General features: G+C 53.8%; 1 protein-coding gene across 1 annotated transcript in view; it reads right to left on the bottom strand.

Moving 5' to 3' along the window:
• Window positions 1–27,477, bottom strand: part of MGMT (O-6-methylguanine-DNA methyltransferase) — a 216,326-nt gene that overhangs the window by 16,240 nt on the left and 172,609 nt on the right. Inside the window, exon 3 of the mRNA XM_004580178.2 lies at window positions 20,034–20,194. Within this exon, the coding sequence (XP_004580235.2) occupies window positions 20,034–20,194 (161 nt within the window). The remainder of the gene's footprint in view (window positions 1–20,033; window positions 20,195–27,477) is intronic.

Here is a 27,477-nt window from a genome sequence, read left to right as displayed (position 1 = left end):
TATATACAGAATCTGTCTGCTAAGCATTACAAAACACTGAAAAATAAGTGTAAGAGTATATAACTGATGAGACATACCATGTTCATGAATTGCCAATCTCAGTTTTAAAGATTTTAATTCTCTACCAAATTACCTGCAGAATTACTACCAGTATGACAAAAAAAAAATCACAGGAGGATTTATTGTAACATGGATCTGTTGCTTCTAACATTTATGGAAAGACAAAGGAACTAGAATAGCCAAAATATTTTACAAATTATACAAAACATTGGAGATATCACAACGGGTTTAAAGACTTTGCCACAGCAATCATCAACTACTTGCCAAGAGATGAACAGAAGACAGACTTCCAAAGCAGACCCACTGACGTATGGCCAAAAGGTTGACACAGATACAAAGGAATTTCTATAAAGAAAGGATATTATTTTCAAAAGAGTGGTGCTGGAAAATGGAAAATGTACATGCAAACGGCTGAACTCTGACACAGTGAAGTTCTTTCCTTTTTAATGAGCTTATACATGAAATCCCAAGTTTTCAATTGTTTGAATATTTCAATGTCTACTTGAAAGTTAGTTTGTGGTTTCTTTATTGCTCAGTTCAACCCTTTACAGGTGTCCTTTGCGGATGGTGGGCCAAGAAATATCACAGCTTTCAATGCAAAATAGTCCATATAAAAACTCTAGAAGAAAACGCTTCATACAAAGTGCTGTGATCAACTACATACACATCAGACATCTCACTAAAAGCACAGCTCACTTTAGACAAAAAGACGAATTGGCCCTTGGCAGAAGGGAACAAACGGCCTGAGAGTGTCAGTGTTCGGGGCATAAAAGACTAGATGAAGACTGGGAGAAAATGTTTAGAAATAATATATCCAACAAGTCAATTACATCCAGAAAAAAAATAAAGAACTTTCCAAACTCAACAGTAGGACAACAAAATCACTTATTTAAAAAATAAAAATCAGGCGAAAGACTTAGCCCTTTGCTGCAGGGGACTCAAGTAAGTAGCACATGCAATAATGCTGACCCTAAGGAGCCACTAGGGAAACCCCAGCATCGAGAACAGGAGGCCCACACAGGCAGCGGAGGAACCATGGATACAGGTAACAGCTCCAAAGGATCACAAGACCACGTGGCAGACGGAAAGACAGCTAGGCTCTGCACACACATTCTCCCCGACAGCGGTGGGAACACGCGCTGTGGTAGGTGCAGCCCAAGGGAAGCTCGAGGCCTGGTCTGTGGGTGACCCACGGTAGCGGAGCTTTCAGTAGTCTGCACAGGACTGCAGGCACAGGCACTCTCGCCATGTGTAAATTTGAAAAACACTTTTTCAGAGGATGAAGGGACCTTTCCTTTCTTCCAAGGAAGCTCTCTCTCCAAGGTTCAAGACTCTGGTAACTCTGTTTTTCACTGAAGACAGCACCTGGCTCACATCTTGTACAGAACCTACCCAAGTGCTGCCACCTCTGTGGTCTCTTTTGATAGTCTGTGCCATGTGCCATGTCTCCGTGGCAACCTCCGGTGCTGTGAGTGATCACTGAGCAAGTGAGGGGCAGGCAGGTGGGAGCAGGGTGCGCACCTGTGCAGAGCAACCAGGGCTTAGCTCTCACTGCAGGCGCCTCTGTCCCCTCTTGCCTGGCCACGAGGAGCCCCACAAGCTTCACATGACGGGGTCCTACCAAGGTGCACAGCCCTGTGCTAAGTATTCAGTTGCAGCCCACAAGCCCTTCGTGGCACCACGAAGATGGTGTCAGCTCTGCTGGGTGCCTAGCTCCACGTCACCTACAGGGTAGACGGGGGCAACTGTAATGCCAATGGCTTCATTAGCCTCCCTGAGGAGGAGCAAGGCCGACAAGGGGGCCAGTCTTGGCCTCGTGGGAGTTCTGCTGGCAGGAGTTGGATAGCCAGGGCCTGGAGCAGCCTCCTGGAATACTCCCTCTTATGGGGCAAGGTGGTCAAGGAAGGCTGGACCCTCCCTGCATCCAACCACAGATTCATGCCCACCCCAGCCCCTTTTATTTAGAACAAGATATGGCACTCTCCAGGTATGGCCTTAGCAAGACAAGCCCCATGCTTGGCTGCTAGGTCTCGTCCAGGTCAGAGGACCCACTGGTCTGTAGCTGCCTGGGCACCAGCACCCCCTGGTCTTGGTGGAACATCGTACACCTGCTCCTGTATGTAAGCCTAAACACCAGTGTCGCTCCCACCTGGTGAGTGCTACCTGGCTCTGTGTGGAAGCAGAGGTGGCTCCAGGGCAGGCATCTCCTCTGCCAAGCCCACCTCCAGGAGTCTCTGTGGCTCCTCGTGAACACTGCCATGTGTCCTCTTCCAGGCACATACACGATTTCCAGCAGATTCCGAAGTCAGTTCAGAGCTGTGGGGCTGACTGAGGGGACCAGGGGCTGGCCCAGCTCCCAAGGCAGAGCAGCTCATCACCCTGCAACTCAGGCCTGGCTGGGGCTGAGGGGGCCCCAGGGGACCTCTGAGCAAATGAGCGAGCCCTGGGAAGCCGGACCTGAAGAAAGCCACTGAGCAGCACCCCACCACGGCTAGCTGGTGGAGCCTCTGACAATGTGTCTGACAATGAGGTTATGACCCAAAAGGCCACTTCAGGGAAGACACGTAGACTGAACACGCCGCCCAGGACCTCCATGTGGCCCAGGAATCCACCATGTGATCCTAAGGTACAGCTCTGAGCAGGTGAGCTGGGAAAAGGAGACGGGCATGCGAAGGGGTTGCGAGCTCCCCACGGCAGGACAGGGACAAACGGTGACATGGGAATCTGGGCATCTCCCACAGGGCTGAGCAGGGTCTGGAAGGTCAGTGCTACCAGTGCCCCTCTGCCCATTAATGTCTGCTCCCCCCAGCCAGCCCAGGGCTGCCAGCCCTTGGAGAACAGTGCAGGAAGAACAGTGTGGAAGGCGGGGTGGAGCTGGCCGGTCGGCGAGCAGGGCCTGTGGCCAGCACTGCTCTCCAGCAGGGGCCCCCGAGGGGCTGCCACCACTACTCACCTGTCAGCGGGAAGTCCCTGGGACCAGGGACGTACTGGGGTGGTGGCCGGTGTCGTCTACCAGCTGGGCGACACACATCATGAAGGGCAGCCTACTATGTTAAACTAGTATGTATTTGCAGCCTGCTCGGGGTTGGGAGCAGGACTCTAGTCTGGGGGTGGAGAGGCCCATGAGCATGTCCACGTGTCGTGCAGGAGCCACCAATGGCTCAGGGCTCCATTTGCCTGGAATTCAGGCCTCAGGAGGCACCAATGGCTCAGTCGGATTCCTGCCACGCACACAGGAGCGAGGGAGGGGGCTCCTGGCTTCCAGCTCTGACAGCAGCCCCAACTCAGCCACAGCAAGCAGCTGCGGAGTGACCCAGCAGATGGGAGCCCCTGTCTTTTTGTGTCCCTCCAATGAATAAACTAACAAATGCAAACCCCTCCAGCTTCGTGTCCAACATGGCGAATGCACACGCTGGAAGCCTCAGAGCGAGCCGATAGTGGTCCTCGCTTGTTCACCTCATGAAAAAGGGCAGAGTGGTCCCTCACGAGCTGCCCTGGTTCTGCAGACCAAGTGGGCTGGAACAGAGATGCCCGGGCCAGCTTGGTGAGGTCCCTGGGCTCAGCAAGCAGCTCCTGGCTCAGCCTTGGAAAGGAACTTTCTGGCCAGCCAAGCAGGAGCGGGCAGCCTCCTGCAGCTCTCGGATTTACCCGGACGGATCTGTATTCCCTTCCCCAACACCTAGCGCCTCCTCAACTTATTTAACAGAAGAATTATGCCTAAGACTTTAAGCACAAACTTAAGGAGGCCTATAGAGAAATGATTAAACTGTGACTGTCTTGGTATGAATGTGAATAATTATACATTAACACCCTTCACCATTCAAATAATTGTCATTCAGCTCAAAGCGGAATAACTGACTTTTGAACAGGTGTTAACGGCGTCTGAACAATAGGAGAAGTAGAGAGAAGGAGAACAAGTGGCCAGTCCACGAAGGGAGAGGGTGAGAGTCAGGGATCAGGGGTCAGAGACGGGGTGCTCATCCACCGGTCAGGGCCTTCAGCTGGCCAGGCCCCCACAAGCCTCCTGCACTGCTTCCCGCCTTCTCCTGAGAAGGACTTTCAAGCTGTGGACAGGAGACAGCCGGGTCCCAAACTGGACACTCACTGGGAAGACCCGTGAGTCTTCCCATTTAGGGCCAGTGTCCCCTCTGGGGCCCACTGTGTATGAAGACAAGGCACAGCCGTAAACAAAGTGGTTCCAGCGACACAGGTCCCCCATGTAGGTGAGATGCATGGCCACTGGCGCCCTCAGTGCCCACCACCCAGGGAGGCATCATGTCTGTGTACTGGTTGTGTGTGCCAGAAGGCACCCACTGTGCGCGTTGAGATGCATGCCCTTTCGGGCCAAAAGAACCCATGTGACACGCTGCTGTTCCTTAGCCCAGACCCAGGACTTCCGCACATTCCCTGAGAAACATCTAGAAGTTTCCCACCAGGCTTCCGGAGTGCTGGGGAGGCTAGCACGCCAGCTGCACTGGGAGATGTTTCCAGCTGCTCCTAGAAGGCTAACGCCCCTTCTATGAGGGTGATGCTCAGCCAGCGCTCTGGTTTAGCAAGCAGACACCACCCCGTGCCCGAGTCGCCACCTCAGACTCGGGAATTCTGACAACTCCAAGGAGTGGGCAGGTCAGGCCATTCCCGGCCCGCGCGCCCCCTTATGCCTCCTTGCGACTCGCCCACAGCCTGTAGGTGTGTTAAATAATCTTCCATTGATAATCAGGCTGCCACCACCATTAGCTCACGCTTGAAGATCGGCCCAACAGAATGGCGGGGAGCCCTTAACTTCTTAATGAATTATTCCGTACCACAGGACGGGGATTACGCCACGGAGAAGGCAGATGAGTACTGACAGAGCTGTCAGAAGGACAACTGGCAAGCTTTAATTCCTCTGCAGAGAAATGAGGGGCTCTTGGGGGATTGATCTCAGTATCAGCCATCCAGCCTTTGCCTCAGGGCAGCCGAGGAATTCAAAAGAAGTTGTGACTGAATTTTGAGCGATGGAATCCAGCTCCAATTCTGCAGCTGACTTTGGTTTCTCACCTACTCAAATGAGGACTGGGCAGCACAGGTGTGCGTGGAGGGCAGTGGGACAGGCCGGGAGCCGCGCGCAGCCAGGGGCATGGCAGGACCCCAGCAAGGTGTCTGCGCACACAGCGGGGCCATGTGCAATGTCTTGCTGAATGGAGGCCGCAGGAGGATGCTGAGCCTGCCACCCGGACAGAAGGTTCAAGTGTCGCCGCCTCCTGCTCCAGGGACAGGGACCGGGCAGGTGGCACCAGTCACCCGGTGCCCTCTGGTGCTTGGTTTTCCACATGAAGCGCTGAGGCAGCTGCCATCAGCCCACCGCCGTGTTGGACAGAAACAGGCCGTCCAGCTGCTTCCCACTCCGAGCCAACGGCCACCGGCAGGTGCTTCGGAGGGCTACCTCCCTAAGGTCCCTTGGTAAGGAACCCTGGCCCCATGCAGGCTCCCACCCGATGATGCTGCATGTCCTGCCCTGTGCTCACAGGCCAACACCTGCACAGGCCACAGGCAGGTGTTTTGGAGGGCTACCTCCCTAAGGTCCCTTGATAAGGAACCCTGGCCCCATGCAGGCTCCCACCGTGCAGCAGCAGGGGAGGCGGGGCGAGACTCAGCTTGTTCCTTGTTTCGACTCGTTTCAGACTCGTGGATCGGCAGCTTGTGCTGAACTCGGGGTGTGCCGATCCTTGTAGGGCCGAGGGTGCGACAGAGGGGCCCCCCAATGCTCAGCCATGGCCAGGAAAAGCACAAGGCAGATGTGTGACAGATGCTGCTGGCCACTCCAGAAGGTTAAAGCCCCTCCTGCTCCATGGGGGTGATGCTCTGCCCAACGCCTCCCGCCCAAGTCACCAACTCTGACAAACCCTGTCACTCTGCCCCCCTGGCACCCTCTTGGGGCTGCATTAGTCTTCCCCACCCCCAGCTCTTTCCAATCCACCCGCAGGTTCTGGACTTCTGGGGTGGATTCACTGTTAGAGCTTGGACCACACAGCCTTCTGGCCCAACACTTCCAGGGACACCCGGATGAACTCGCCAGGCCTCTTCAGTCCACTCTCTCTGGACACACTGTCTAACCCCTGTGAGTTCGTGCTGCTTCTAGAACATGCTAGGCCATTCCTGGCTGGGCTCTCTCCTATTCTTCATCTGCCTTGTTCTTACTGTGCTTTGCCCTCAGTCAACAAGACCTTGGGTGCTTTCCTGGACTTTGGAAAAGGGAGAGGCGGTGAGCCAGGGTTACCTGGGTGGGCATGGATCACCAGATGGGTCAGCAGCCAGCACCAGCACAGTGAGTCCCCTCCCGGCAAGCCCTTCCCTGCAGGAATCAACCACACCACTCAGTCAGGTAGAGTCTAGTGTTCCTGTCTTTTTCCCAAATTTGCTTCCAAGGAATAAATGCTCATATTCACTTTTTGCCTCCTCTAATATTTTGTCATGAAAACCTTCTAGAGCTGGAAGAATTCCATACAGTGTTCACAAGCCCATTACTGAGATCACACAACACATTTCCTGTTTGTTCTAACAGTTACTCATCCATCCATTCATCCATCAACCCATCTTTTTTTTTTTAAAAAAAAAAAGATTTATTTTATTTTTGTTCGGAAGGCAGAGAAAGAAAGGTCTTCCATCTGCTGGTTCACTCCCCAGATGGCTGCAAAGGCTGGAGCTGAGCCATTTTTAAGGCAGGAGCTTCCTCTAGCTCTCCCACACGGGTGTGGCAGCCACCTGCTGCTGCCTTCCCTGGCCATAGGAGAGCTGGGTCAGAAGTGCAGCAGTCCGGGTATGACCCAGTGGCCATTCGACAAGCCAGCGATGCAGGGGAGGTGCTCGCCTGCCACGTCACTGTGCCTGCCCCACATCCATCCTTCTTATGTTACACTTCAAAGCAGGCTGCAGGTTTTACTGCATTCATTAATTTAGCATTGATTTCATAATTAAGAGCCTAATTAATGCCCACTTATGGTTCCTTTTCTCTTCGAGGTAGAACTTAGACAAAATGAGCCGTACCATCTCCAGTGTGGTATTTGTTGTTTTGGTGAATACAGATGCTGGGGCAGGCCCCACTGTTAATCGTCTTCCCTGCTAGTCCCAGGCGGCGCACGCTCCCTGCGTGTCCTCCACACCACTGCAGACACCTGCAGGTCCCTCCCTGTCACCAGACTGGGACAGAACTCAGCTCCCGCAGCTGGTATAGCCCAGCAACGCAGAACCGTGGGCAGCTGCCAGCAGAGCGCCTCCGCTCCCTCCTGCTCACGCTTGAGAGGATGCAGGTTTCCTTCTCCTGGGTGAGCAGCTCACGGCACAAGTGCTGAACGACAAGAAGGGACGCATTTAGCTTCTCCAGCTGCTAGAACTGTGACGGAGGAGGCAACAGCAGCTGCGCTACAGCAGTATGTGCATGCTCTGGCCTCTGCACCAACCCTCCAGCATCTGGCATTCTTGCCTTCCAAGTCAGCCGCCTGGGCCATCCTTGCTTGGAGAGGCCTTTTCACTGTGGCCTCCGTTTATGTTTTCCTGCTCACCAATGAGGCTGCGTGTCCTCCCCTGTGCTTACAGGCCAACAGCTTCACATTCCACTGGGAGAAGAATGTTAGTTTTTGTGCAATGACCCACTGGGCTGTCATCTTATTATAGGCACCCCCGCTCTACTTACAAATGAATGCTGTGTCAGGTGGACACTTTGCAAAAATGTCTCATTTTGTGGCACGCCTGTGTGCTTTCTTATCACAGAATGAGTAACCCCTGTCCACCCTGCTTGGGACCACACGTGTTTCTGGTCCTGGAGTTTGTCGGATTTTTTTAATGCTTGCACAGACTTTATTGGCTGAGCTTCCCTAATCCCAAGTCTGGCATCCAAGCCACTCCAATTCTGAGCTTCCACCTGCCAATGTCTTGAAGATCATGAGCGACTTCCTCCATAGCTTCATCTCTCAGTGTTACACAGACTTCCCACCCAAATCACAAACACACTCATGTGTTCTTCCAAAAGCTCTAGAGCTCAGCTTCATACTTAGGGATTAGACATGGTTCGAACCCTGTTCTGGGTATGATGAGGCGGGAGCCAGGGTGAATGTCTTTGAGGAGGGACCTCCACTTGTGGATGGTCTGCTGGACAGACTCAACCTGCTGACTGCCAACATGTGCTGCTGGCTGCTCTGAGTGGGACCCTGGCCACGGGGTCCTGATTACTCTTGAAGTCAGGCCATTTTGCTTTCCAATCAACCACCCCAAACACCCCAGCAATTTACACCTCTCTGGACTTGTAGAACCCACTGGGAACCTAAAAGCCCGACTGCACTGAACACGAGGAGACAGTTTCTGGGGACCTGAGAGCACAGGGACTCTTCTGTTGACCAAGGCACCTCCTCAGGCCTCTTTCTCTCAGTTCTGTTTTGTTTTATCTAGTGGGAGGTCCTGCATATCTTTTATTGATGCTAAATACTTTTTATTTTTGAAACTACTATGAATATGTTCATTTAAAATTATGTTCCATTATACAATTACAATTTTATTTTATAAAGTGAGTTCTCAAAAACTTGAATCCATTTAGTAGTATTATCAAAATTTTAAGAGATATTCTATGTAATAACTACGCATCTTATCTCTCCACCGTGCTTAGCACTCTCACAGTCGCACAGGAAGTGTTTTGTAGCGGATATGTACATCTGACTTTTGCCGCCAGTCCGCTAATCTATGTCTTTGTATTTCTAGCTCAAGGCCATTTGTGTTTAACGTAATAATAAACAGAAGTGGATTCAGGTTGACCAATTTTTGTTCTTCATCTCATGTATTCTTTTTCTTCATTTCCTCCCTTCCCCCGCCCCTCCCTTTCTTAAAGAATCAGCTTTCTATTCTATCTTTCCTATTGGTTTCTGAGACACATGTTTAGGGTTATATCTCAGTCTGTGATAATATTACAATTGTTTACAATAAAAACATAACCGTCTATTTCTCCAGTCCCATTTCTTGTGCCATTGTCAGATATATATATAACTTTTATAACTGCTGTAAAACTCAAAATATATCCTTATTAATTTGACTGTGGGCAACTATTGTTTAAGAGCAGTCCCAGACTGGCCCAGCATGCAGCTGCCAGGCTCTGCCAGGGCTCAGGCAGGCCCCGCACGCACGCAGGATCACTTCTGGAATTTCTTCTCTGCTTCTTCTTCTCCAGCACTCAGCCCACAAATTCCAGCCAGCTAGACCACGAGGGCACATCTACTAGCATATTTGTAGCATCATTTCAAGGTGAAACATGGGGAAGAATCCACACATGCCCGGCCAGGCCGGTATGTAAACGGTGCCACACCTGTGACCTGAAGTTCTGGAGAGTTACACACTGGAATAACCTCAACAGGACAGAAATGGAAACAAGTCATGGGCATTGTTGAGATGGTTCTATTCATTTAAAATGTGCGCAGGACGGGCGTGAGGCCTAGAGGCTAGGATGTTGGCTGGGGCACTTGCGCCCTGCCTCGGAGTGCTTGGGTTCGAGTACTGGCTGTACTTCCCACCCCAGTCTCTGGCCGAGGCACACCCTGGGAGGCAGCAGGTGACGGCTGAAGTACTTGAGTCCTTGCAAACATGCGTTCTGGGCCCCTGGTTTTGGCAGCATTTGGGGGTGAATCAATAGATTTCTCTGTCTCTGCTCTCTGCCTTGGGCTCTAAGCCTTTCAAATACATACATTTTTAAGTTGAAACCAGATGCTCTGTGAGACTAGCAGCAGGTCCCATGTTTGAATCTGGGTGGTGCAAGCACAGTTCTGCCCCTCATCATTTGTACCGCACAAGTCCAGTTTAAGCAAGTGTTTCACCATAAACTCGGCGAGGATACCAGCTCACCATCAATCTACGCAACAATCAGAGCTACTGAACCCTGCCTGGGTCCCGTCTCCCCTTCTCATCCGAAAGAAAGCAACTCAAGAGGAATCCACCTGATTTGGCGGCTTTGCTCCCTGGAAGCTATGAGAGCAAAGGCACCAAGACAAGGAACCGTCCCACACCCGGACTCCACATTCTGGGCCCTGGATGGGGCTGGGCTGGGCTGGGCTCAGCCTCGCTCAGCCTCAGGGGGACCCCAGATCCGGGGACAGGCGCCCATTAGCAAGGGGGCCAGCACTCGGCTCTGCGTTTTGCTCACGTGTACCTGGATAGAGATGAATGTCTTCCCATGGCAGCCCCGGAGCACACCTGGCCGGGGTGCTGGCATCTGCTCATAGGCACACCCTAGGCCACCAGAATGGGGGACTGAGGTCCAGCCATGTGCTGACTGACCCTCCCCACAACCTGTGCTATCCCACTGCAGGTGCACAATGCCTCTTGGCGTCTGGGAGCTGCCTACAAAGGGACAGACAAAAGAGTCAGGTGTGTTGGGAGACAAGGTGGGGGCAGTGACCCTGAGCCCAGATGGTGATGGGCTGAGCTGAGGCAGGAGGGGCCAGCACTCTGACCTTGTCACCCCAGAGCCCTGAAGTCCCTTCATGCATTCATTATGGCCCAGAACTTCACAGCAAGTAGGTAGAAGACATGACAGTTTGAAGACGCTCTTTGTCCAATTAAAATACTAATTGGCCCCATTAGTTAGTTTCTTGTGAGAGAGACCACAAACCAGGACACTGTCTCTGAGTACCTACAGGCTAGTGGCAGCCACCCTCCCAGAACCCTGGCAGGTGGGGGGCGTTCAGGGGGCGCGACCTTGATGAGGTCTGTGCATTGCAGACGCCTGGTCGCCCAGGACAGGGCAGCTCTGGATGCCCAGGCTGCCGGCACGGCTGGGGGCCTGGGGGCCCTGTTCCTCTGGTGATTATCAGACACGTCGCTGTCCCCACTCAGACATCAGCAGCGGCATGACGGGCTGGGCGGTGTCTGCCCTGACTGCCGTGCTCTGCCCCAACTCCTGTCTGATAGTGAGGAGACGAGGCCTTGTCGGAGGGGATGGGGCTCCCGTGAGACTGGGAGGTGGCCCTGACCACGCCTAACTGAGGCTTGTACAAGCAGAGGGGCACAGGGTCCGGGGAGGCCGTGTGGGGACATGGGGAACAGGTGACCAGCTGCCAACCAGGGAGCAAGGCCTTGGCAGAAACCCGCCCTGCTGGCCCCTTAGGAGGTTGAGTCTGGCCTCCAGCAAGGCGACAAGGACGCACGAGTTCTCTGGGCCTCAGCCTGTGACACATGGTCACAGTCAACCTGCAGACCACACCACGGGTGAGACTGTCTCCTGGGATGACCTGGGCAGTCGGCATGGCTCCGTCTTCCACATCAATGCCGCAAAATAGCACACAGCATAGCTACTTCCCCAGGTGGATCCTCTGGCACCACATGGCCTGGGACTCTGGGCACACAGACAGGACCCCAGTGGGCACAGCTAGACCTGGGAAGGTGACCCCTTGTAGTAACGGCTAAGGGCAGAACACCAGGTATGTCTGCCTGCCTGCAACAGCAACCCAACTTGTGCTAAGCAGGTGACGAACAGCAGCCGAGAGCTACAGCTGCCACCTGCTGAACAGAGCTGCTCCAAAGAGAGGGGCTGGCTGGGCACGGGCGCCCTGCCGAGCAAGGCCCTGGTCTCAGCCTTGCAGATCTTCTTCCCTGCTCAGCCCATTTTCCAATCACGCCGTCGAACAGGGCTGCTGGGTTCCACACAGGGCATCCCTTGGGCTAAGGATCGACACATCGGGAAGCCGGGGCAGAAGGCACTCAACTGCCCTTAGCCCAGCTCAGGTACATCTTGACCTCTGAACTGAGACATGATCCTAGAGGTCAGGCCAACGTCAGGTGCTCCACGTCGGGGTCACGCTGTGGGCAGCAAGGCCAGACACTAACAGACCTGGGCTCACTACACCAGGTCTGGATGGAAACGCGTGATGGGCTTCAGGTGATACTGCCAGCAATCTCCCGGGCTGCAGAGCAAGACCGAGCCCCCGGCACTGGGGTGGGGAGACCCGTATTGGTCAAATCAAGCCACTGGCAGCTCAGGTGCCTCAGAGCTCACACAGCCAACGCCAGCTCCCACAGCCACTCAGAAACACGTCCCCTTTCTGCAGGAGAAGGGGTACTCCAGCTCTGCTCTGTCCCCGAGAGAAAAGCTGGGGTCCACGGCCAGGTGCTCTCAACCGGGAGACCACGGCCATCCACCCAGGTCCTGGATGCCGACTGCAATGTACATCAAACGGTGTTAATGGTTTCAATATTTATCTGCTGGAGGGAAGTACTCTAAAAAGAGGACAGGAAAAAGTCTGCTCATGGCTGTGTCCCTGCCATTAAAATGAAAAGCTTAATGCATCTTATAATCAGAGGACAATTTGCAAATCATTAAGAGAAATGTAAAATTCCATTAAAATACAAATCAAGAGACTCTCCCTGGACTAATAATCTTTTTGATATTATTTTGCATTTCACCATTTCTGTTCCAATACCCAGGCCCCACAAACGATCAGCTCCCGAACAAGCTATTTACCGCACCCTGCTTCTTTAACGAGCGGCTGAGAGAAGGCAGTCTGCTATTCAGAGCAGGTGCTAATGAAGAATTCCATATATTCTGAAATTTAATTAAAACCCCAAAGATTTCAAATTAGATGCAATTTGAAATGCCTGGGGCAGAAATACATGCACTTGCGTGGCAAGGGTATCACACTGAAAGTTGATACCGTAATTGGTCTTGATGTATTTTTGTGTTGCTGGGCTGAAGCACAGAACTCATAACCATATAAAAATTCTCTGTAGATTACCTGCTCATTGAAAATGCCATCACTCAGGTAGTCCTCCACTAAATTACCATGCTACTAAAATGCACAAAGTGATTCGCAGAGTACAGTGGCACAGCTGGTCGACGCTGCCAGTGAGTTATGCATGCGTCAACGCCGCCTTTTTTCTTAGTAAAATATGCTCAGTTGAATATTAAAATATAATTGGCATTCAACCTAAGTAGCTTAAGCCATTTTGTTATCTTCTTTTAAACCGATTTGGCTCCTCCACAGTTATTTCCAAGGATGCGATTCACAAACTAATGACACCATCATCTTGAGCGAGCTTTGTGCGGTGTGCCGTCTGCCGTAAATAGGTGCGGTGCCCACGGCCCTCCAGATTAGCTGCTCTTGAACATCAAAGGCCCAATTCTTGGGGAAAAAAGAAAAGAGGAAGGAGATGCCATTTATGTTGGTTCTTGCATATTTTACCCCGGCAAGAGGAAGCGATGTGGATTTTCTGTGGAGCCTCTCTGTCCCTGAGGTTGGTGGTGAGGACGCACAACTGCCCAAGTCAGGAAAGGCCAGGGGGAAGGCTGCCCGGCTGCTGGGGACGGATGGAGCCAGCACGGCTCCGAGCCGGAAGCAGACAATACACAGGTGTGCACACATGCGTATCGATGGGTCCTTTCTGCTGATACGGCCATGTGCAGCGACTGATGCCAGTACCAAAGACCCCAGTGACAATCCTATTGTCTGAACCCACTCTGGCTAGGACTTTCCAAAAACCAGGGATTCTGGCCTTGACATCCAGCCAGGGAGGAAAAAAATCACATGGCAACTGAACAAAGTCTCAGAGAGGTTTCCAGAAAGGAACCCTCTCTCTTTTACTGGGTTCTTCTGTCTTCTTCTGCCTCGCACGAAGCAGGACACAGAGCCGGCCTTGTGCCCATGCTGATGGCCACCTCTGCAGAGCCCAGGGGCTATCCTGCTCGGACACGGGAGACTACCTTGGCAGGGGCACAGACATGTGGGGCACAGACCCCCGTGAGACACAGACCCGCATGAGACATAGACCCGTGGCAGCCTCAGAGCCACATCGGCCTGTGTACCAGCGCTGCGCGTGTTGGACTGTTCAAGTAATATTAGCTCCAGAAACAAAGAGTTTTCTAGCATTATCATCATTAATTTTATACTAATAATTACAAGTTTAACAAACTGATAACTTGCGTGTTTTATTAAAATATCTGCTTCATAAACACTTTTAGCAGAGGAAATTCTGTTGATGATTGCTCGGTTCAAAATGCACATCTAGCTATAAATGTGGCCATGATCTGCCTCTGCTATGCCTCTGCTCACTTCATTCCGAAGTGGCCCAAGCTTACCTAATGGCTGCCCTGTAATGAAATCTAAAACGCACAGGGATGCATAAAGTCCTTAGCTTTAAAATGGACGAGGAAATTCCTGCTTTTACATTTCCCCGAGACGCCTTCAGGACAGAAGGGGCCCAAGGCTAAGCTGGCCAAGCAGGATGGCCGTTTTTCAGGCCTGCAAGATGAAGGGCGATTTGTTCTTACAAGCTTCACTAATTGTTGTGCCGCACGTTGTGTTAAATTGCACTGTATTTTCTCATAAAGCAGCCCCTGTAATTTCAAATATCCCAAGTAGCGCTCACAGCGACGAAGGCCCAACTTCTATCCAACAAGGTTTGGAAGTGGCGGATTTCGGTCACCTGTCTGGTGACCAATCTTACCACTCAGTTCTCTAGGGGACCAATCGTGCCATTCACCTGGTGGCTTTTCTTTTCCCAGATTGGTTTACTTACTTCTAAGTCAGAGTTACACAGAAAGAGCGAGAAATAGAGACGCCCGGCACCTGTTAGTGTATTCGCCAAACAGTTGTGTCACCAGGAAAGCAAAGCAGGAGCCAGGAGTCTCCCACGTGGGTGCAGAGGGGCAGCCTGGACTCCCTCCTCTCCTTCAGTGGGCATCAGCAGGGAGCTGGAGCTGGATGGGAAGCGCAGCAGCTGGGATGGGAGGCTGGCGTCAATGATGATGGCTTAACCTCATCTGGCCAGTTCAGAGAAACACAGATCCGGTGGAAAATGACCGGGCAGCCTCTGAGGGCCTGGCTATCTTCGCTGACTAGCTGCCCTGCGGCCTCCAGGGCAGTAGACTCCTCAGGCTGGGAGTTACAAGGGGCTGACTCTTTGCAGTTCAGAGCAGTGAGTTACACGTTGGCTCTGCTACCCTCCCACAAGGCTGCACACCAGAACGAGTGAGTAGCGTATGCACGGAGGCAGATCATGAAAACGTCATGTGTATGTGTTCCAAACATTTCCGTGTCAAAATTGTACACTTCTATTTTCTGTGACTTTCTGGAAGTATCCTCATAAGACAGGACAGAAGTTGTCAGCAGACAGCAACATGCTTGTGCACCATGCACACGCACACGGCTCGGACAGGTAGTGGAAGGCGAGTGTAAGGAAGCGGTGTGTGCATGGCGGAGCTACTCACAGGCACTCATGTACTGTAACCTCTCCAAGCAGGTGTGTGTGCTTGCCCGCTGTAAGGTTCTCACATGTCCTGGGAGGTAAGCAGGACAGGTCTCTAGATAGAACTGTGTGAGCACTTGTCTCCCCAGCTCAGAGGAAGGGGCTGAGCCATGGCACAGCCTGGGGTAGCTGTCTGCTTGCATGCCTGGTGGCTATCATTGTCTCATAGTCCTGCACAAAGGATCAGCAAGTGCACAGGGCCACTGGGGCAGGAGCCTGCTCAAGGCACACGAACCAGCCAGTGGCCAGTACAGTTGCCAGGTCCAGCAAGAGGGCTGAGGGAGGCATGCTTGTCCTTACCAAGCGCCCTGGCAGGGCAGCCCACACAGGTCAACCTTGCAGGGATGAGTCAGAGCCAATTTGGAGAAGGACTGCATGCCCGCAAGGGGCTCTGTAGGCATCCCCTGCTGGGGCTGGGAGTCCCTCCCACTGGGCACAGTGCCCAGCTACTCCAGGGCTGCTGTGCCCCTGGGGCTGGAAGTGACTGATGGATGACTCAAAGGATGGACCGGCGGGCCGGGCAGGTAGTTAGGGAGCGAGTGGCTGGCTTTACGAGCAGGAGGACGTATGGAGAGGATCGCTGTGTGCTCCACACACTTAGATTATCTTTAATTAATTTACTTTTATGGCAAAGGCAGATTTACAGAGAGAAGGAGAGACAGAAAGAGAGAGATCTTTCATCTGCTAGTTCACTTCTCCAATGGGCCACAACAATTGGAGCTCAGCCAATCTGATCTGATCTGAAGCCGGGAACCTCTTTCAGGTCTTCAACATGGGTACAGGTCTCAAGGACTTGAACCATTCTCTGCTGTTTTTACAGGTCATAAGCAGGGAACTGGATCAGAGGTAGAGCATACATGACACAAACCAGTGTCTGTATGGGATGTTGGTGGTATGGCCAAAGATGAGCCTGCAATGCCACAATGCCGTCCTCTCCATGCGGCTTTGCAGGAGGCAGAACAGAGCTGTGGACCTGCCCTTCCACCCTGCACTTCTGTGACACAGTCATCTGACCCTGTGGGCAGGTGACAAGCCAATGGCCTTGGGAGAAGGATGGTCTCTCCCCGCTTCAGTCCCCTCCGGGACCCTGTGCTCCTGTGCTGCCCACACACCACTGCAGGCCCTTCAGCACCTGCTGGGACCCTTTGCTCTTGAGGCTCTGGGCCCTGGCACATGCTGGGTCACCTCTCAGGATGGGAAGGCATAGGTGTGGCATGGGTTCCCCATGCTGGGGACTCTTCTTGCCTTTTTCAAGTTCACGGGCTGCCATTCATGTGCTCTGACCCAGGATCAGGTCTTGGTCCTCCCACTTAGAGCTGCATGTCTGTGCCTCTTGGAAAGCAGCTCGAAGGCCCAGCTCTATCTGTGCACCAGCTGTGTCCCACTGGGACTGAGTGTAGCGAGCCTGCTCTTGACACATGGACACAGGAAGGAGGTCCGCAAACCTTCCGACTCCACTGGGAAGAAGTTCCCAAAACCCGCCTTCAAGTGGGACCACAGAGCCACTGGCCGTCAGCACCACAGACGCAGCTCCGGGCTCAGTGAGGCCTGCACCGGAGCTGGGGACTTCTGCAGGGGCTGCATGCGCGGGGCAAGAGGAGCTCCTGGGAGGTTCACGAGCAGACGCCCCTGTGGCCGCCGTCCCACTGTAGACACACTTGGGCTGCACTCGTGACCCAACGGGCAGACTTGAAGAATGCCAGGACAGAATGAGGGCGGGAGACTTGGGGCCACTCCCTGGAGAGGTACTTGGTGCCAGGCAAGGGGGCCCAGAGAGGGTGACTAACAGCCACGGCTGGCCCCCTAGGAGGGCAGTGGGGGTGCTGGCAGGACCAGGCTAGTGTGGGTGCCCTGCGACGGGCTTCATACCCTACAGGGCAACTCTGGAGGGGACACAGGTAGTGATGAACCATTCCCTCCTGGGCTGCATTGGGGGCACAGGGCATGGCAGGAAAACTCATTCCTTACCCACCCCTGGGAGGGCTCTCAGAGTGTGCCCTTGCGCAGTGAGGGGCTGGGGGGCTCAAAGTCGAGCCCTCTCTGAGAGTCAGACCAGGGCCACAGGGCTCGGGCACCAAGGGTATTGTCACACGCTGGGCACCTGGGGGTTCATCTTCGGCTATTATAGGTTGTTCTACTAGAACTTTCTGAAGAATGCTTTTGACGAACCCTGAGTGCTGCTACTGCAGACACCTGGCCATCAGCATTCAAAGTAGTTAGGGTGCAGGTTCATGAGGCACATGAGTGGGAGTGCAAGGATCGACACTTGAGGCTTCATTTACAAACACATATGTTTCATGGGGTAGAGTGCAACATTCCAACGGACACACACAACATGAGCCAATCGCAGCAGTGACAGCCTTCTGTCTGCTTGACTGTAGGCTGTGGCTCTCAGTGTCACTGCACAGCAAAGGACGCTGAGGAGGCATGCATTTCAGCCGGCTTCAGGGGCTGCCGTTGTGGTGTGGTCGGTTAAGCCGCAGCCTGTGACGCCAGTGCCCCACAACCCTCCTGCCCTGGTGCGCTTGTTGGAGCCCTGATGGCTCCATCTCTGATCTAGCATCCTGTGAAGGTGCCTGGGAAAGCAGGGGACAGCTTGAGTGCTTGGAACCTGCCATCCGCCTGGGAGATGTGGGTGAGCTCCAGGCCCTCGGCTGTGGTCTAGCCAAGCTCGGGCTGCTGTGGCCCTTTGGGGAGTAGAATGAAACGTGTGTGGAAGAGCTCTCACTCTTTGTCTCTCTGCCTTTCAAATCAGTCTAAAAAAAAAAAGGCATGCCAACCCTAAAGAAGTATGTTTTGGGGAAAAACAAATTCATTATAAACACAAAGCTGATTCCTGAGGGCGACCCAGAGGAAAGAGCTTCTATGGATGTCACCGTGGCACAGGACTGCTGCGTCCTATGACAGAGGCCTGGAAGAGAGTGCCGTGCCCGAGCCGCAAGGCACAAGAACACATAGAGGAACAGCCAACAACGGACAAGGAGTGAACACGCCCTCCGTCCAGCAGCGTGGGTGTCCTGCCAGTTCCCTAACCACACCACAAGCTGCCTTCGGAGCCCTCGTCTGTCCTCCTGCTGGAGCTGACCGAGCTACTGTCCTGGGATCTGTGCAGCACAGGAGAGGCCTGAGGAGGCCCAGGCACCTTCAAGGTCCAGCACACAGGCAGTGGTGGGAGCCCATCCTGGTGTGGCTGCTGCAGCTCTGGGAGGAGCTGGTCACTCCAGGCCCTCTGCTCCTCTGTCCTGGACCATCCAGGGCTGTAGGAGGGCACGTTTCTCTCTGGGCCACGGCAGGCAGGGCCAGGGCCAGGGCAGGGATCAAAGAACGGGTGGTTCCTGGCAGCTTGTCCCTCCACATTTCGCACTGAGCTGTGTAAGAACCTATAGCAAAGCTGAGGGTCTTCAGGACCCCACCCTGATGAAGAGGCTGCAACTCTTCCCTGTTCTAACACCTTCAATCTCAGTGCGCTTGCTGACGACACCCTGGGCCAGCCTGGTTGGCAGTTCTGTGCCCTCCTCCTGAATCCAGGATGCGAACCCCAAACTGGCAAGAGCTGCAAGGTCCCTGAGCCCCTGCTGGTAAAGCCAAAGCAGCCTCTGGTGGCTGGGACTCTTCAGCAACATCCCTGGCCTGTCCTGTTAGGAGGGAGGCAGCGGCAGGTGGACGTGCCAAGGGGAGAGTGAGTGGGACCATGTGCTGAGCTCGGGGCCTGTAGCTGCGTGGCTCCCCTGCCCATCCCGCTGGCAGACACAGATGGGGAGGGTTTTGCCCTGCCCAGGCCCACCTTCCTTCTAGGGGACCCCTTTCTGGAAACACTGGGGCTTCCACTGGCAGAAACCCTCCTGTGACTGGTGCCCACAGTTCAGGGTCCCACACCAATGCCCACAGTCTCCTGCGTGCACCTGTCTGCTGCAGAGTGACCTCAAGGGCTTCCACTGGCTCCCAGAGATGCAGCTCGTCTCCATGTTTGCCAAGGCCCAGAGCAGCAAATGGAGCGCCATTCAGCTCCTTGGGGTTAACTCCACCCTGAAGTTCAAGCCTGCGTTATGTTCACCATATTTAGCACCTCAGTGACCTGTATGTCTGTCTGTGTACACACGTCTGCACTTGAATACATATTCACTTACACTGAAATGACTATCCACTAAGAATCATGACAATATGCTCCTGGCATCGGTGTCCACATCTGGGCACCGATGCCAGGTTACCACGAACTGTAAGTGCCTTTCACAGGCTATCTTAAGGCAACAGTTCTGAAGTCGTCTCTAGGGGAGGCGCTAACTTTGAGAAGTCCGACCTCCTAATGGATCTATGACGCTGTAATACTCCCAGTTCCCCTGTCACTGACCGAGCTCAGGGAAGTGGCTAACTGGCCCCAGCCAGTCAGCGTCCTTCTCTGAGTGGCTGGCACACGGTCAGGTTAACAAGAAGTTGACAGAAAAGCTTGTCACCATTCAGATGTGTTCCTGTTTAAAGCTTTCGGCCAGCCAGCCTGGAGTCGACCTGCTTGTGTCATTTTATTGCCTTTGCCAAGAACTATGTGACCGTGTGCCGAGACCAACACAATCGCTGGTGTGGGTGGGCCTTGAAAGTGCTCCTGCCCCCTGTGCAGCCACATGCTACCCCAAGTGGCCACTTGGCCCATCACAGGGCCTGCTCCGTGAGTGCTAACAAGCCAGGCTCACTGGCAGACGCTTGGTGAGTGGCGGGGTACCGACCTTGCTGGAAGATGGGGTGATGTAGAGCAGGCAGAGGGAGCTTCAGGATGGCTGCGGGCTGGTGGAAGTAGGCATGGAGCCAGGCCGCGCCCTGCTGCAGGGGCTCTGGCATTCCCTGTGGGTCTCCGGGAGCCTCAGGAGGAGCGGAAACCTCTGCGGGGCTGCAAGAAGAGACAACAGATCAGTCAGCCTCCGGAACCTTGCCTGCCCCCTTGCTTGAAGGGCAAGGCCCACCTGGAAGTGCCCTGGGCCTGCACCAGCTGCCCAACAGCTATCCTGAGAACAAAGGGCAAGGGAGCGGGGCGGAAGACACCAGGAAGTTGCCGCCCCTGTGGGCCAGGGCCCTGCAGGCTGGCAATGACAGCAGCAAAAGTGGCACAGCTTCACCCATGGCACCCCACAGCAGAGGGCAGGGCCGTGGACTGCCCACAGTGTGCAGCGTTCTGGGGACCCACAATCTACAATGTGGCCTCTGAGCCCTGCTCCAGCTCTTCTCCATGTTCGTGTCACCCCATGAGTCTGGCCCCGCAGCACAAGCCCTGTGACTCCTGTGCCTGGCCATTCCCACCTCTGGAGATCACCGCTGTGCGCACTGCAAGGCCACTTCCTTCCTAGCTGCTCCCACTGGCGGTGCTGCTGCTCCGTCTGCAGGGCTTGCCCCACTCCCCTGCCGGCCTCGGAGCTCTCTGCACAGGGCCTCTCTGGGTGTAGCTGACCAGTGCTTCTGGCTGGCATGGAGAAGGGCGCACAGCCCCAGGGCTCCTCCCGCAGCGTGTGGTACAGGCCCACATGGCCACGGCTTGGCCCATGTGCCCCAGGGAGAAGCTGGGGGTGTGCTGGCCTCTTCTCCTCCTCACCACCTTCATGGGGTGGTGGCTGGGGGAGTGGGAGGGGTCCCCACAGGAGTGGCTCCCTGAGGCCAGTTCAGGGGACAGCACAGGCTCACACGTACCACCCTGGCACTGTGCAAGAAACACTGGGCGTGGGACTGTCACACCAGGTCACCTGGGCTAGGCACCCTTGGCTTCTGTCCTGCTGAGCTGGAGGGCAGGGGGCCTGGGGACAAGGCCAGCTGGGCTGTGGGCCCACAGGTGACGCTGGGTCTCAGGTGGTCCCTGGAGATGCCTAGGTGCGGGGCCAGGACCTCTGAGGCCCCGCCCCCGCTCACTGCGCAGGGAATTGAGACGCCAACTGTGTTTCAGCATTTCCCGCTCTTAAAAGGATATCTGAAGAATTTTTATAGTAGTAAAATTCATCTTAAATTGATGTTTTATGCCTGTGCTAAAGATCTCAGGTCCTGATTTACTCCGAGGCTGCTGCTCTCCCACTTCTCCTCTCTTGGCGTTGGATAACGATTCATGGGTGAAACGTAATTAAACATCTTTGATTCCGAAGTGAGGATTTACGATACGACATTTAAAACGAATGGCATTAAACACACACATAAAACCAGATTTTTAAAGCCACGACACAAATTTCCATTTCTACGAGAAAATGAGATTGATTCCCGGTCCTGCCCTCTCCCCCAGCCCCACGGCTGGCTCGTGTCCAGGAGGAATGTGGCGTGACGGGACCCTCAGGCGCCCTGACTGCGGGGGAGTGCCTCCAGACTCCCCACGATGAACCCCGGGACGCCCGTGATCACCAGTCCCGTGGCCCGTGGCCTGCGCTCCCTTCAAGGCCACGACCACGGCTTCCCCAGAGCCCAGCCCCCCCTCCAACACCACGGGCTCCAGGAAAGCACTACTGTTCGGGGTCCTGAGATGGCGCAGGCCTCGTGGTGCTTCTCCCAATCAGAGGAGCTCCAAAGGGGTTCTTGCTCCCCTTCCTGGGTGGGCACGCAGACAACTCCCCAGGGATGCCTCTTTTTAGACTCGTTCTGCCAACAACCTCCTTTCCTCCAAGCTCAGCCAGGGCTGGACAAGGGGCTATCGTGCTCAGCAAAGACTTCCGGCGTGAACATGGAAGTTCCCTGGGGAACTCTGGCGTGCTTCCCACACGAGGCCTGCACTTCCACTAGGGATGGCCACCATTTGGGGAGCTGGGTTGTAACACTGGAGGGTCATTCAAGGAGACCCCACCCCAAGGGGAGCTGACGCAGGCTGTATCCTCAGCGAAGCCTTGGGGGCTCCAGAGGTGTCCAGAAGGGCTTTCAGGGGAGCAGCAGCTGAGTGTGGCTGCAGCAGCACCTGGGACGTCCCTGGGCCGAGCCGGCTGCCTCCCCTTCCTGGATGTGCAGCGTGGGGTACAGGGAGCCCTCCGCGGCTCCAGGAGAGCGTGTCCGACAACCCGGCTCCCACAGGCACACCTTCCCTGCACGATGCTGGGACCGCGGCAGAGGTGACCTTCTGCTCTCCACGCAGGGACTCCGCTAAGCATCGCCGGGAAAGGCACGATTACGTCCAATTTACAAGATCTCTAGCAGAGCTCCTTGTGTTTGATGGATTTGTCCTCCACTTAATTACACCTGCTTGCTAAAGCCCAGGCATCTTCCCGGGGCAGGACTGAAGACCAAACTGCACGATGCCGCCTGCTATCGCTAAAGCTCATGTCGTTCAGCGGGGAGGTTGAAGGAAGCCTTTCAACTCTGTTCCAACTGGACTGCAGGTCTTGCCCACAGTGCTTTCGGCTCCAGGGTGGGAGTGTCCATGCAGGGAGGTCTTCCCATGGGGTCTATGACCACCTGCGCAGGCAGGGAGGGTGAAGAGAGCCGCGGGCCAAGGGGAAGACTCAGGTTTGATGCTTCCCTCACACCCGCAGGGCCTTCCCTACACGATGGGCAATATTCTCACGGCCGCCAAGGAACCCGGATCCCTGCTGCCTGCTGACCAGCAGCTGGGCAGCCGCTATCACAGCAGAGGTTTGTGAAGTAGGGAAAAGAAAAGAGAGGAGTTCAAGGGCTGATGGCCGGAGGAAGAAAATAACCTGCAAGAGTATGGTGCGCAGTCCAGGGCACCCGGTGGGTCCAGCTGTGGGTCCAGCTGTGGGTCCAGCTGTGGGTCCAGCTGCAGGCACGGCCTGGCCTGCTGGTCTGGCGCCAGTCACAGCACTGAGGGGGCACCCGTGCCTTCCACATGACTCAGGGTGTTCACACTCAATCCCACATAGCCCTACGAACAGCAAGCGCAAAAGGGCAAAATGGGACACACGTGTACTGGACAGCAACATGCCGAGGCTTTAAGAGGCCCTCTGAAAACGTCTCAGTGGGAAAGGTGGCCCAAAGCCACTCTGAGGTGCACACAGCTTCCTCCTGGTTTGTATCTTGCATGTGCGGTCTGAGGATCTGTGTACAGACAGCAGGGCCACCGACGGGTGACTTGCTTTCAGCACCTATCTTGTAAGACTCCTGGAGCACAGGAGGCGGCTCCGCATCACGCAAGGGGCAGTGAGCAAGGGAAACAGCCAGCCCTCCCCCAGGGGAGGCAGAGTGCAGCCAAAGGCTTCCCAGAAGCCATGCTGAAGCCGCTCCCTGGAGGCCGCCCCGCTGGGAGCTCAGCAGGTGGTTGCTGCTCTTCCCGGTGTGGTTCCCTGCTGCCCCTGGTCTTCCTGCTCTGCCCAGGTGGACACCAAGTCCCATGGAGCAGCCACCCACAACCCGTGCTTGGAGACCAGCGAGTCAAGGAGGAATTGGCAACCTCAGATTCAGTTCACTTCCAACTTTCTGGGTGGTCCCAGTTATGTGGCTATCACTGGGTCCGCTTTTTAATGGGCATCCTAAGCCTTCAAAACTGGGGCTCAAATTGATGTCAGAACGCAAGCAAGACCACAGAGGAATTTATTGTGGCTTAAAAATCGCCAACCAAAAGCAATGTAGAAAACCCAAAGCACATTTTCAATTCCTCCCCAAAAGAAATGTACATACACATACAAACATATACATACATACACACACATATACAAACATACACACGTACACATCCACATATCCACACATATCCACACACATACATATACACATATATACACATGCATACATATACACACATATACATACATATGTGTGTACATATTCAAAAATAATTGATTTTTAAAAATACGTCAGCAGCAATAAAACATTCTTAAAAAGACAATTAAATAGTACACTTGGCAGACAAAAATGCCTTCAGAAAGCCTATTTGCTTTCCACCTAAATGTTCAAATCATTAAAAAGAAAATTGTATTTTATCAACACTTTAACATATCATTAAAAGTCTCCACTGTTTGACAGATGAAGATGAAAATACCCCAAAACTATAGATGAATGATCAGGTCCCCAATGGTTCCAAAACAATTACAGGATGCAAAGCAATCTAGTTAAATTTTATTCAAAAGCTTACTACACTGTGTTTTCTTTTATTTTTCTATCAAGAAACCCACGGGGCTTAAGCACAATTCATTATGTATGAGACCCCACTTGCGGCGCCTGACTGTTGATTAATAGCAAAGTTTGCTGTATGTACACTTGCAACACTGGATGCATACAATATGCTAACTTATTCTTTCACTGAAACTAATTATTTACAAAAATGACTACTTGAGACTACAATTTATTAAATGCATGCATCCAGTCTCAATTTGGCCCCCAAAGACAGGTCTGGGATGAAGATCTTTTACTTGATGTGACAACTTCTGGAAACGCGGTTATTAATATTGCAAATGCGGCAAATAAAGAGTTCAAATAGCCTTATGTCTGTGTTGCCTGAGCCTTCCGCCGCCGAGCAGCAGACAAAGAGCCTGTTAGCATCTCACACTCCAGAGGCACCTCCTCTGTCCCAGCTTTGTTTTGCTTCCCGTGAATAAAATGCTCACACAGATACATCTGTAAAAATGTAAAACTTTTAAAGAGTCATTCTGTCAAGTCTCAGGACTTCCACAAAGTGTGCGTTTTCCCAAAGGTCCTCAGGTAGCTCCGCATGACTCCATGGCTCCACAGGCCCCGAAACGAGCAGCAGTGCCGGTCTACGTCAGGGACGTCAGGGCTTCCTTGTTGGACTTGGATTTCAAACAGGACAACTGCTAGTCACCCACGTGTGCTTTCCAAGCCAGCCCTACACGCACGAGACCCTCAGCTGAGCACCTGCTAGCAGCATCCTCCATTGGTGGTCGCTCCCCGCTGGGCCAAACTGCTCATTCTTCCAGTTCCACCCTTCCATAGCAATCTGTAGCTCAGACCCAGCCTGCCCCATCAGGGGTGTGTGTCACAGCAGGCCACAGGCAGAGAGAGGGGGCAGGGGCACTCAAGTGCCTTCCTCCACTGGCACAGTCAAGGAAGACCAAGGTATGTGTCCAGAGCAGGTGAGTGGGCCCACTGCTGGGTGCCTCCGCAGGCTGCTGAGCTTCCTGGGAGACCGGCATCATGTGGGTTGGGGGATTGGCAGCTCTTAAAGGGCTGTCTCTACCAACAACAAGCGAGTGTTAACAGAGCACCCAGGTATAGGAGATCATCTCAGGGCAGTCAGGAGCAGTGTAAGCCAGGCCATCTATTACCCGGGTCAGCCAGCGGAATGGCAAGTGTCTCTAAAGACCCCACAGGTGAGCAGCCTCTCAGGGTCGCCCCCACTGCACCACACAGCCCGGCCCGCCCCTGGCAGCCCTTAGGTCCACATGCTCGGTTCCGAATGGCACACGTCCACGTAGCACTTGGGTTTCCTCCGGAATACTGTCCCTGGGAATCTGTGTTTTCTACTTTTGTCACATTCTGGAAGCTTCTAGGAAGAGATCTAGTACAACATTAGGCGCTCAGGCTAGCAGATGACGACCCATTAGCTACATTCAATTCCCCAGGGACCTGTCCACATGACATTCTTCCACCAAGGCAATGTCCAGGTCCAGGATGACCATGGTCAGGGCCTAGAGTGATCACGGCCACAGCGCAGCTCTGAGTGGCTTTGAAAGCTGGCCTGTGGTGCTGTGCTGGGGCAGGTGGGGATGGGGTGGGCCGCCCAGGAAGGCTGCTCCCACAAGGGCTTGGGATGAATAATACAGTTACAGAAGCAGCCCCAGGGCTATCCCAGCCCCAGGCCCTCGCCTGGGGTCTCTCCAGGGCGCCCGGCCTGCCCACAGGACCCGAGTGACAAGATGCCGGCAATAAGGCGGCTGAGGCGGCTCTTGCATCGAAAAGCACCTGCATTTCAGATTCCATTTTTCCAATGAATAATTTGCTGAAAACCATTCCCTGGGGGAAGAAAACCCGACAAAGAGTTTCTAAACGGTGGAAGCCACATTTTTCTGCCTTTTCAGATTTTGTAGCAGACTGCAAAATTACAAAGTTCATGCAAGCCCAGGGAAGGGCCATCACTCCCAATTTTGCTCCCTGTGGTAGGAGTCCAGGGTCAGAAGCTACAGAGGGTCCCGACAAGCAGCAGTCGGCCACACAGTGAGATGATCCGAACCAAAGCCAAGGCCAACCCTGGCACCTGAGCGTGGAAGGCCGCTCTGGTACCTTCCTGCAGGTGTCTCATGAGCCCGGGTGGAAGAGCAGGACCTGTAGGGCCTGGAGGGAGACCCCCAAACCGCAGACCCTAGCAATTCACTGGGGCAAAACCATGCCATGCAGGAGACGGTTTTCCCCCCGTGAAGCAGAGCATGTGAAGGTGTGGGGAGCCCACGCAGGGAGTCCCAGGATGGGATGGTGGGCCATCAGGATTGTCCCGTCACCATCCTTCTGCTCCCGGGCAGGCACTGAGACCCCAGACCTGTGCCCTGTTGAAGGAATGGGCTTGCTCTTTCAGTAAGCAATCCCCTCAAACACACACAAGATGAGATCACCCTTTGGGTACCCACAGGGCCCGATGTAGCCCTGACCAACAGCAAAAAGCACGCATGCGCACACAGCCGGCAGGCCAACCTGGTCACAGCACCACCCCGAACAAGCTGTCTGCAGCTCAGCAAGAGCAGAGAGGATGCGACAAGGGCATGGCCTCCTTGGACCTGCATACCCGGCTCAGGAGTAACGGCTTTCACGCCCCGTCTTAGAAGCTGATGTGCACAGTTGTATGGGAGATGGTTCCCAAGTCGGAGAAGCGTGGTTCCACCCACAGGACCGCAGTGCTCCCTGGGAATGACTTGCTGTGGCATCTTAGAAGAGCCTGCGTTCTCGTGGGGACTGCTTTGCCTGGAACACGTTCGCAGGGCAGCAGAGGGACCGGCTGCATTTCACATCACAGAAGTATATTGAATGCGTGGCAGGGGCCAAAAAATCTTAAGCAACTATTAAATGGACAGTTAATGTAATTGTATTTTAAAACACTGAGGTCATATTTAATTTTGAATCGAAACTCTTAAAATGCACGTTCTGGCAAGGATATGGAGTAATAAAACCATGTTAGCTGCAGAAAAAAACCCTAAAATTCCCATTATTAAAATAAATCTTTTTTTCCAGAGTGCTCATATTTGCAAGAAGTGGATTACAAGAAGCAGAAAACATTTGCACTTTTTCAGCAAGCGCTGTCACTGGCACTGAAAG

This window comes from Ochotona princeps, chromosome 13 (genome assembly GCF_030435755.1).
Source record: "Ochotona princeps isolate mOchPri1 chromosome 13, mOchPri1.hap1, whole genome shotgun sequence".
NCBI classification, from domain to species: domain Eukaryota; kingdom Metazoa; phylum Chordata; class Mammalia; order Lagomorpha; family Ochotonidae; genus Ochotona; species Ochotona princeps.
This window is presented reverse-complemented; position numbering and strand designations above follow the sequence as displayed.